The sequence below is a fragment of the Cheilinus undulatus genome, linkage group 14, assembly GCF_018320785.1.
Source record: "Cheilinus undulatus linkage group 14, ASM1832078v1, whole genome shotgun sequence".
Taxonomy (NCBI): domain Eukaryota; kingdom Metazoa; phylum Chordata; class Actinopteri; order Labriformes; family Labridae; genus Cheilinus; species Cheilinus undulatus.
This window is the reverse complement of record NC_054878.1, coordinates 15366096-15378268: the sequence shown is the minus strand read 5'-3', so window position 1 is coordinate 15378268 and position 12173 is coordinate 15366096. Positions and strand designations below refer to the sequence as shown.

At 41.2% G+C, this 12173-nt stretch overlaps 1 protein-coding gene across 1 annotated transcript; it reads left to right on the top strand.

Annotated features, from left to right (window-relative positions):
- The first annotated feature begins 742 nt into the window (after nt 1-742).
- On the top strand, nt 743-10544 carry LOC121521832 (poly(A) polymerase type 3-like). Its single transcript, XM_041806011.1, has 18 exons — nt 743-951; nt 1203-1269; nt 1382-1463; nt 1771-1880; nt 1964-2017; nt 2126-2237; nt 2357-2446; nt 3419-3557; nt 3669-3741; nt 3896-4016; nt 4221-4305; nt 5743-5796; nt 6010-6129; nt 6330-6430; nt 6521-6759; nt 7462-7710; nt 7839-7930; nt 10454-10544. Exons 1-18 carry the CDS (start codon nt 743-745, stop codon nt 10542-10544), a joined length of 2088 nt encoding a protein of 695 aa, XP_041661945.1.
- The last annotated feature ends 1629 nt before the right edge of the window (nt 10545-12173 follow it).

The following is a 12173-nucleotide window of genomic DNA, read 5'->3' as shown; positions in this document are numbered from 1 at the left end:
TCAGCTTAAACTATTAAAAATGAGGTGGGGCACTGTTTCTTCCCTTCTTTTTACTACCTTATTTCCATCATTTATAACCTGATTGGTCTTAATGTTGTTGCTAGCGTAGGCTGAAACTTCCTTTGGCGACACAATCACGTCTACAAACCTCAAACTAACTAAAAAGGTAACAGGGCATTTGCAGATGCTACCGGGAATATCAACGACCCTAGTCAAAAAACTCCTGGTTTCACAGGACACAAGATAAATGGCATTTACATGATGATATTTTCAATAAAACATCAACATAACAGTCAGCACTGAACTATCGTAAAATCCCGCCGATTCGCTCTCGCGATATTTTAATCGAATCTCTTGTTTAGAATCGAACGTTCTCGCGCTTTGATCCTTAGATCACAGCTGCATTATGATGTCATCACAGTCTGTTAATAGATTATAAATTCGAGGGTCCAGGACCAGACTAGTCATTAGTTAAAGCCAGAGACATACAGCCACCAGCTCGAGTCCAGCTAGGAAGACAAGACTGTATTTTCTCAATTTTAACTTCAGCTGGGTAATTGCAGCAATGTCTTTGTAAGTATTTGACTCATGTATTTTTTTCAAACATTTAAGCTGCAGGTTATCTGAAAAATGAGCCAGCCATGAATTTACAGTAAATTTAAAATTTTTGTTTTTTCTGTGTCTTGCTGTAGTTTTACACACTGTTTCATGACTGTTGCATAATTTGTGCACTAACACAAAAATGTCACTTTTCAGTAGGAATAAAACCTTCTATAAGCAGAGCCCGGCTTATCACAGAGGGCCTAACACTGGTACCAGGAGCTATCATGGGATCACGCCTCCCATCAGCGAGGCTTTTCCCAAGGAGAGAGACCTGGTTAAGACCAAGGCGTTGGTCAAGGAGCTGACGTCCTTTGAGATTTTTGAAGGCAACGTGGAGCGCCAGCACCGGTATGATAAATCTTTTACCGAGACATTTTAATATTGCTAAACAAACACATCACAGAGAGGTAGAACTGATTTCTGTTCCTCTGACTAAGTATCTCTGCTTTTGTGGCACTTACTGAGCTGGCTACAGCAGAAAATGACTTTTCTTTACATAAAAAAAAAATGTTTGTGAATCACCAAAAGTGGCTGTAATAGTTGCAAATTTCAATTAAAGATTACAATGTTTGAAAATGCTCTTTATGTTTTATTTTTAGGGAGAAAGTCATCAAGAAACTGGAGTCTCTCTTCAAAGAGTGGCTCACAGAAACATGCATCAGTATGGTAAGATATCTTGAGTCTTTTTAACCTATTTCATGCTTTCAAAAGTTTCTCTGTCTATGTTGCTGAAAATATTTTGTTTCATACTTTTTCAAACATTTTTTTGTGATTTTAGAACCTGCCGCAGGTTGTAACTGATCATGTTGGAGGTAAGATCTTCCCATTTGGATCTTACCATCTTGGAGCTCACTCCAAAGGTATGCAGCAGTTTCTGATTATGATTTTAAGAGCATATAGAGTATTATGAATCCTATGGGGTGCTGGCCGCCTGGTTCTTAAGTCTAGGGATGCATAGTAGTAGATTTTTGCTGATATTCAACATGCAGATATTTACAAATTATTTGTCCCTGGTATCTGTATCAGTGCCGACATTTAACTGTGACTCAAAATCAAACCATAACAACCCCAAAATAAATTTAGTAAAATAAAGAGAATAGTGGCTGCTAGGATGAAAAGAGTATTACATCGACTTTGCATTCATATGAGTCTGTGCTTCTTTAATAGGCGCTGACATCGATGCCCTCTGCATTGGGCCAGAATTCGTGGCAAGAAAGGAGTTTTTCACCTCGTTCTCTGAAAAACTGAAAGCCCAGAAAGAGGTGAAAGACCTTCTGGTAAGGATTTAAAGCAATTCAATCATGCAAGTCAGCGAGTATTCCCCTCCTTGTTCAAGTTACTAACGCAAATGTTTCTTTAGGCCATCGAAAGCGCCTTTGTGCCGGTGATGAAGCTCACGTTTGATGGAATTGAGGTAAATTATCTGGAGAATAAGGAATAACTTACATTCAGCTGTATATCTGAGTTCAGGTTTTGTTTGCATGCATTGTAGTAAAGGTTTGTGTCTCTTGTTATATTCTAGATGGACCTAATTTACGCCTGTGTTCAACAGAGGAGTGTCCCTGAAAACATAGACCTCCTCGATGACAACATTTTGGCGGGCGCCGAGAAAGAATGCGTGAGGAGTCTCAACGGTAAGTCTCCAGTGAAGACCTATATTACCAGATACAATATAGTACCATTTGTGTATCTAGTCAACCCCGTCTGCTGTGGCTTTGTGTGTTAACCTCTGTCTTATTTTTGTGTGTTTTAGGATATCGGGTCACAGAGGAGATCCTCCGAAGTGTACCCAACGTTTTTACGTATCGGCTGACTCTGAGGGCAATCAAACTGTGGGCCAAACGTGAGTTACACCGTTACATCTAGTTTAGCTTTCTAGTGTGAACAGGTTGATGCTGATTTTCAAGTTGTTCATGTGAAGCTATCACTCATAAATACTCATGGACATAAAAACATTTAGGTCTTCATTGTTAAAGGGACTACAAGCCACTGACAGCACCTGCATACACACACAATAAGGTCAACAGACATTTGAATTCCCTCATCATTTTTTGCACATTAGCTTTTTTGCTGTTCGACTGAAATAGGTATATTGTTAGATGAAAGTTGTTCAATTTTCTGGTATCATGCCAGTCTACTATACAACTTGAGATAATGTGCCTCCAAATTTTAATTATAAAGTACAAGGATTATATGATGCACTAAAAACTAGCAACCAAGTATTTTCAGTGCATGTATAATGAAATTAACTGAACAGTGCAAATGTGATTGGAGCAAAATAAGTTTAGTCTCATTTTACTGTTTATGATCCATGAAAGTCATAATGATGGAGGAAAGTAGCAGTGAGGAAACAGTCATTTTAAATTTTACTATGTAATTGCCTGTTTGAGGGTTTCCTTTTTTTATATTTCAGTAGTTTTTCTGACATCTGAATGACAGCCGGTGTCTTTTACCGAAATAATCAATGCAGAGATTTATTTTATGTGTTGTTTTCATATCAGCACAGCAGATTTGTCCATGTAATGTCAATTTTAAAAATGTAAGAGCAGATGAATTGGTAGGTACCCTGTATTAAAGTGTCTTTATTTTGAAAAGGCCTTCTTCAAACAGACCTGTGGACTATTGTTAATAACTGATATGTTTTGTTCAGTTTTGTGTCAGTATACCTCCAACAGAACACCTATCCTTACAAAGTAAAAACAGCAAAAGTCACAGGAAGCAATTACAATCAAAATCAGAACAGGTCTTTTGTATGGAGGAAACATAATGAACTGTAGATCTCAAACCTTTTCCTGCTTTCCTTGTGTCTCTTCAGGTCGCAACATTTATTCCAACAAGCTTGGCTTCCTCGGCGGCGTTTCCTGGGCCATAATGGTGGCAAGAGTTTGCCAGTTACACCCCAATGCATCAGCATCCACCCTGGTGCATGAATTTTTCAAAGTTTTCAGCATGTGGTAAGTTTTCCCCTTCATGGTGTCCATTTCAAGAGACAAAGTTTATTTGAAAACCTTGTAAATATTTGCTAGATCAGAAAATCTGAACAGAAATTTGTCATTTTCTCTCAGGAAGTGGCCAATCCCAGTCAAGCTGAAAAGAACTGTGGACCAGGGTTTCAACCTTCCTACCTGGGACCCCAAGGTATGTCCTCAGCCCGATTTTTGTCTGCATTTTCAGCTGCTGATGTTACACTGTCAGACATATTATTTCAAATGTACTCAAAGAAAATAGGTACAATATATATTAATATAATATAATGTTGATATATAATATTGTCATGAATCTCCATTTTTAGAATAACAAAGCTGATCGCACCCACCTGATGCCGATCATCACCCCGGCGTACCCGGAGCAGAATTCCACTTTCAATGTATCCTGCTCCACTTTAGCAATCATAACAGAAGAGCTAAAGAGAGGTATGTAGTCACAGATCTGATATTCTCTCAAATAGCCAAAGGAGGGATTTTTCTCTGATACCAACTCTGTCACAGAGTCAAGTTCCCAAAAATCTACTTTTATTTGGGATCAAGTTTCCAGCAAACTATGCCACTCTTGTAATTGCTTGAATTCTTTAAATCCTGTTTACCAAGTATTTAAAACTTTCCCTTGAACATTCACAGGGTGCGCCATCACTGAAGCGATTCAGGTCGGCAAAGAGGAGTGGTCCAAACTTTACGAAACATCAGAGTTTGTGAATCTATACCAGTATGTATTATAAATACTCTCAAATACATGTTACTTTCTTAAACAGTGGTTTTCAACCGGTCCAGCCTTGGGACCTATCACCTTCTCCTGAATTAGCCTCAGTTTATATATATATTTCCTCTAAAAAGATATATTTAGCTAGATATTTTATAAAACCATTGCCCTCTGCATAGACTCACTAGAGTCTCCAGACCCACTGAAAAAAGCTCAATGACCTACTTTTGGGCCCAAACCCACCAGCTGAGAACCACTTTTAAGACACTTATTTTTAGACATTTAAGCAAGTATTTGTAATTGTTAAGAATTTTATGATCTGTAAATATGCAAAGATTGATGTAAGCTGATTTTGCTGTTGCCGATTTCCATGTATTGTTTTATGTCACTCTCAGAATAATTGAGTGTTTTCACAATGTGAACTATATATACACTTTATTTTATCTTTACTGTGAGTTCTGTAAACGTGGAATGGTGGTTTTAAACACTGTGTTGTTCATAGCAGATTAGTTTGTTATGGCAGGGTTTTTTTCTGATATGATGCTCTTGAAATATACTTTAAAAACATTTACATCATGTTATGTGCATGTTTTTGTTATTCTAATCAACTTTGAGTATTCCTAAAATATAGCTATAGCATTTTTAATCATTGATTATTTGTAATGTACTGTGGCTGCCTTACATTAGTTCTAGTTTTTATTCTGGCACTGTCATAAGATTGTGTCTTCATGTATGTGTGGATTTATGATTGAACATCGGACCTAAACGTTTGTGCCAAACTGTAACAGTTGAACAGTGATTGATTTGTGGATTTTCAGACCACAGTTGGCTGTTTTTGATTGAAAATATGGACTGAAGCATTTTCAAATGATCACTGTAATTGATGGTCAAGTATTTAAAGTGTCTAAAAGATTGTAATGAATGATGTCTGACTGAAATGTGCTCTTCTGTACCTGAAGTATGGCTGTATCTGAGGTGTCTGTAATCTTGTCCTGTTTTAATAAACATGCTGTCTGTTCAGCTCTCTTTGAGAACATTTGTACTAAAACTGTTCACGAGCCGTTTTCTTATATTAGTAATTTTCAAGCCATTATAGTGTCAGAACAGACAATATGTGCTTTTATAGTAGGAATAATATTTTGGTTAACAGCACAAGACAATAGTGTTTTAGATAGTGAGCAGACATTTACAGTCTTTTTATGGCGCTTTTTACAATAACAGTTTTAACCCCATACACACAGAAAGAAAGCCACAATCATAGAAAGTCAGCACAGGGTTTTCTTGTTAGGCTAGAAGAAGTGAAAGTGTCCAAGCTTGTCCTGATTTAAACATGGATCATAAATTCATTTAACACTTAGACAAATACAAGTATGATTTATATATAGTGAAGTAAGACTCCAGCCTTGTGCAGTCTGTTTCATGTTCTGTCTCTTGACTTTTCAGACATTTTGTTAAGGTGGAGTTAACATCAGCAACAAAGGAGCAGCACCCTAAATGGTGAGTACACAGAGCCGAGAAATGAGAAGCCAAGTTTAAGCCAAACTGGAACAAATGTAGACATTTTTGTAGACGATCTCACATCTTTGGGCGAGAGCACCTTTTATTCATGCCTGTGGTTCTCTTTGAGGGAGAAAACACGTTTAATATTTTATTCCCAGCTACTGCGCTGCTTTTGTCTTTCTGAACGTTATGTTTCGTTCCCTTCTTTAGGGTTGGACTCGTGGAGTCTAAGATCCGACACCTGGTGCGGACCTTGGAGAGGATCCCATACATTTATTGGGCCCACGTCAACACGCAGTCCTATGCTGGTCCTGAAAGCAGCGATGGAAAGTAAGGAAACGTTAGATTATAATGATGGCAGGAGGCTTTCTTTAGAGTTTGCCTTTGAGCCAAACATGTTCATTATTTACTCTGTCACTGGTTTTCTTCATATTCTACAAATGAAATCTACGTTTGCAGCCAAAGGATTTCATGGCAGTCAGAAGGCATCGATTCAGTTATGTTTGACGTGTCATTTCATTCTGTTTCAGAACCACCACATATTGGCTCATTGGACTCGCCCTCAACATGGCCTTTTACCAGTCCAGGGAGGTCAACCTGTACCGAGAGCTGAAACCGCTGAGGTGTCATGGTATGTTTCTAGAACAATCCTTTAAAATGCAGTAATAGCCACTTATGTTGTGTGATGTTGGTATTAACCTTATAACTTTTGCTGCTGCAGTTTACAATCTGACCCAAACCACCAACATGACAGAGAATGGGGTGACTCTGTCATCGAAATACTTCGTGAGGCAGCAGCACACAAGGAGGCCCCCTCATTCAGTAAACAGGGTTTTTAGGCCAGGGGGACCCACTGGAACACCACAGGTTTCATCAGCAGCTTCATGCAGCTCTGTCACACCAGCCATGCCAGGAAAAAGCTGGACTAAACCCCTCGCTCAGAAGAGGGGAGCTGACCAGGTATGTCAGTCCATACTTCTGATTAGTGTATGTTATTATGAAACTGTTTGTTTATATTTGGTGATTTATGCTAATCTGCTTGTTTACATGCTGGCACTAAAATGAGATGTAAACAGCTGATGTTATAGCTGCTTTTAGCTGAGATTCTCCTTAATAAGTGTGAAAACTAAGCATGCTTAGGAAGGTTTGAAAACTTAAAATTTCCAGTTTTATTGGGCTGTTTCCTAGTTGGATGCAGTCACTTTTTGAAATCCAAATGGGATGCTAAGCAACTTCAATAGCCTCCAGAAAGTTCCAGTAACACGAACAAGAAATAGGCCTGCATACAACCAAAACCTTTAAACAAAAGAGACATGTTTACACCTCTGTGTTTGTATGGATTTTAATACGGATTATCAGCATTATGCCAGTATCAGCCGGTATGAACATTTCTGCCTATATTTAAACTGATATTTTGACTTTAATAATCTGCTAAATCAGCTTGAAATATTGGTTGTACAAACAATTAGGTTAGTGGAGTTTTAGGCTGGACCAACAGACCTTTGTAAAGCATGCATCTTTTCCTTTATTCATCATACCTTACACACAAAAGTGTGTTTTAAGGACTGAAATTTGTTCATCATTGTCAGTCTAGTTTAACCAACTAAACTCTTGGTAAAATTGAGATTAAAAAAAACAAAACATTTTCCCTGTTTTCTGCAGAGCTCATTTTCGACAACAAGCTGCCCGTCTGCCTCAGCCTCGGTGGTGCCACAGGGCACAAAGCGGCCTCTTCCGGTACAAGCTGAATCTTCAGCCAAGAAACCCAAGACTGAAGAAAAGCGCACCTGTCCTGTGTCTTCTCTGGCCACCACAACCCAAAAGGCTGTAAACTCTGGTCCCTCTCAGAGCACAAAGAGACCTTGCAGCTCTGAGCCTGGACCCCAAAGCAAAAAGCCCAAACCTGACCCTGTAAGTCACACACTCTTTGTCTTATAATCGCATAAAGCCTACTCAGTTATTTTTTTATTTGATGTGAGCCATAAGATCCACTGCTTACACAAGAAATGTTTTTTACAGAGTGCCTTGTAATGTCTCAGACCGTCCCTGGTGACAGGCTCTGTGACCAGCCCTCCAGCCTCTCAGCACCTGGCTTACCTGTCCAGCGCAACATCACGTTCAGGTTTGCAAGGTAAGCACAGAACTACCAAACTAGTTTCTCCTTACACACTATTCCTTTCTTTTCTAGCTTGCTCCATACAGCAGACATCCTCATGCACAGTTTTCGTGGTGAGATTCAGTGACAATAGAGCTGCATGGGTGTTATATTTTTCAGCCACTAGAGGGCAGTGAAGCCTTGCTGCTGGCCTTTAACTTGAACTGTAGCGAGGGGACAAACACTCAGACACTGCTCATCTGGTGACAGCGAACCTGATGCAGATTAGAGTTAAGGGAGCATCTGTACTCCTTGTTTTCAATGTATTTCATTGGGAAAAAAGTGTTTCTGCACCTAAATGCACTGATTTGCACTCGAAATGATAGTAGCATTTACTGATTTATGATTTAGTGATGCATCTCTGAGGATATTGTCTCAAAAAAGGTCCTTTTTTCATTTCCACGTGTTGTTTGATCATTTTTCTGGAAGTGCTGTACCCAGAAGACACTTTTTTTTTTCATTTGACCTGTGTGATCTCGTCAGAGTGATGCTTTTTAAGTCATCTGTGCACTTTGATTAATCGTAATTAAGGACAGGGAGAAACAAACATCAGTCATTATCAAACCATAATTGTTTTTAGGCCAATTTTGGATGAAGAGGATAATAGCAAGTGTGCTTAAGATTTGAGTACCGCAAAAAAAATCACAGTGTAACACCATAAAGAACATTAACTGTACCGCAGACGGCTCGATAAAACTGATGCATTAAAGTGAAGTAAAGCTGGCTTTACTTCACACAGTCATCCTCAACATATGTAAATAACATCCACAGCAGGAGATTTACATTTTCACATGATTTTGAGTGAATTTCCACTCTCTTTTTGGGGCTTTTTTCTTCATTCCTCTCATTCAGTAATCCCATGATGCAGTTTCTTGGCTGGGACTCAACAATTAATTACATGAAATGGGCATCAGACTTCTTTAATGCACCTGAGCCATCAGAGTTTTCATCAAGTGATGATTGGGAGTAATTTCTGAGTGCTAGAGGGAGAACAGTTTAGTTGACCACAGCTTGACCTTTGATTAAGGCCCTTATTGTGCAGCAACTTTTAAAACCATCTTGTTAAAAGCTGTTAATTTGTGTGGATCTTCACTCCTGATGGATTGTGGTAAATAGATTCTTTGATTTGTAATGATTTGAAACATTTTAAACAGAAGGAGTGCTGAAAAGATTTGTTTCAGCAGCATGCCGCCGTCTTTTCTTTTCATTGTTTCCTCGTTGAAATGCAGAATGTGTATCATTAGTTGAGGGATTTGTGCCAGACGAGACACCCAGATATTCAGCCATAGGGAGCAGACTCATAACATGGCCTAGTTAAAGGTTTTTCTGTTGTTTGCATCCCAATCCGGTCAAAATTTCCCAAGATGAGTCTTGTAAGAGCGTGTATGTTGTTGCTTAGGAACAGTTTTTTTGCCTGTGCCCCCGGTAGGTGGTCTCTTTATGAATATCATTACATATCCTCATTCAGCAGAGGCAAGACATCTTTATCCCTCACAAACCATGTGTTTATAGCTAAATTTGGGAGGGATGTTTATGCTCAGTGTGGTTTCAAACCTTTATATATTGACTGATAGTTGTTTTGTGTTGCAAAGTTGATGGAAAAGAGGAGGGCCAACTTTTGAATAGTTACCCAACAGGTCAACAGGAAATTCAGATAGAAGGCAGGGCTTCTTTCAGCAGTTGCATACTTACATTTGCGTCTAATTAATCATGGGCAGCATTAGGACTTTATCCAGAGGTGTATCCACAGGAGGTCCAGTCCAGGGTAAGGGGCTCCCCTGTAGTTGTGGCCCCTTCCTTCTCCTGCCGCGTGCACTCTGTGTGGGGCACAAGCTCAGGGCACGGCCCCCTGTCTTCCTGCTGGGCCTCCATCTGCTGCCGAGGTGGTTAGGTCCCCGGATTGATGGCGAGACAATGAGTTTATGACATGTGTCGCCGTGAGTGACAGAGGGTCTCATCCCAACTGGGCCTCCCTACGACCGCGGATCTCGCATTTGTACTCGGCACAATGCCAAGGCTAATGGGAGGAGTGATCCTCCTGCTGTGGGATGGGATTTGTAGTTTACAGCTGGCTGGTAATTCAGGACAAGGAGTGAATCTCTCTGGCTGCCGTCCTAAGACACAAGTTTTACAGCATGGAGCTAAATCTGAACGAACAATAACGCACTCTAATAGCATGTACAGACATCCTACTACATATTACAAGTCCTCTTCTGAGAGGCTTCTAAAATGGTGTCTGAAGTTCCCCAGTTGACCCAGTGGTGCTCCTTTCACACGCCTGTCAACACGCCGTTTCTTTCCACTTTGGTGGGTCCGAGTTAAAAAGAAACTGCCTCCTTCATCTCCTCCCCGTCCCAAAAAAAACAGACTGATAAAAGCAGGAGTTTCACATGTGAGAAACGGCAACAATGCTACTGTACCTTCAAAGGGGGAGATGGCACATTGAGAGATGACAGGGTGTTGATATGAAAGTGTTGTCTCCTTCCCGGGTGAGATCAGAGGAGGCCCGGTGGATGTGTACTGTTATGTTGCTGTGAGTGATCTGACCAGCGCGGTGGAGGAGAGGTGTCATGGCCGACAGACTCACTGAGACGTGCGTGTCTGTGTGTGCGTCAGTTTCTCCTCGAAGGAATTAGACATGTTACCAGTGGATAAAAGCGTGCAGTTGTTGAGTCTGTGCTTGACTTGGCTGATTATCTGGCTGTGTATTGGGTCTGTGTAAAGCTCTTTACATAATAGATTTATTGGAGGGAATAAGTTGCTTTAAATGTTAAAAAAGCTGAGACGTGAGGCTGAGCATGACTGATTTACGGATGTCATGTCTGTATTCTGCAATTGCATCGTCCCTTTCTGACAGATTTTGAAGAATTTTAGCTGACCCTCAAACACCCTGAGTCTATCACTACTTTTACTGCTTTCAGGCATTAAATCTAAAAATTAAATAAGACAAAAGTTTTTTTTAACTGTATGTAAATATATATTTAAAAACTTTGCAATTCAGAAATCCTTGATAAATAGTACAAACAGTCAAATGAGTTTTCTACACATTTTTGCTTTTAATATCTGTGTGTACTGCATTTATTCATTGGAAATTGAAATGCGGTGTCACTTTCCTTCTATTATTTTTACATTGACATGGGAGTTCATGAACCTGTGAATCTAACATCCATATTTCACCTTTTCTCTATAGCAAAGGACGCTTCTGATGAAGCAACTGACCCGCAGAAAAACAAACATCTTCACCCTCCTGCCTCTTGATAACCTACACTGATATTTGCAAAGTATGAGTTTGACTCATTTACAGCTGACTGAGCAGCTGTAAAGGAGTTAAAGTTTTACTTGTAGATTTAAGTTGGGTTTGTCAGGTTGTGGCAAAAAAAAACTCAAAAGGAGGACCCAGGTGCAACAAATTCAAACCAAATTTAATCAACACAAAAAAAACAAGGAAAAAAACTTAAGCAAAACTTACTTCAATCCACAAAAATAATTCTGCGGGTAACTGAGGTCTCAAAAAACATGAGCCTCCAATGAGGGACCAGGAACTGGGGCCGGGACAGCCTCCAATGAGGGACCAGGACTGGGGCCAGGACGGCTCCCGATGAGGGACCAGGAACTGGGGCCAGGACAGCCTCCGACGAGGGACGAGGAACTGGGGCCAGGATTGCCTCCGACGAGGGACCAGGTACTGGGGCCAGGACAGCCTCCAACGAGGGACGAGGAACTGGGGCCAGGGCGGCCTCCGACGAGGGACCAGGAACTGGGGCCAGGACGGCCTCCGACGAGGGGCCAGGAACTAGGGTCTGGAAGGCCTCCGACGAGGGAACAGGAACTGGGGCCAGGACAGCCTCCACCGAGGGACGAGGAACTTGGGTCAGGACGGCCTCCAACCAGGGACCAGGAACTGGGGCCAGGACGGCCTCCGACCAGGGACCAGGAACTGGGGTCTGGAAGGCCTCCGACGAGGGAACAAGAACTGGGGCCAGGACAGCCTCCAACGAGGGACGAGGAACTGGGGCCAGGATGGCCTCCAACGAGGGACGAGGAACTGGGGCCAGGACGGCTTTCGACGAGGGACCAGGAACTGGGGCCAGGACAGCCTCCGATGAGGGACCAGGAACTGGGGCTGGGACGGCCTCCGACGAGGGACCAGGAACTGGGGCTGGGACAGCCCCCGACGCGGTCTCAACCAAACTTTGGATCAACCTAACCGCCTGCCCAC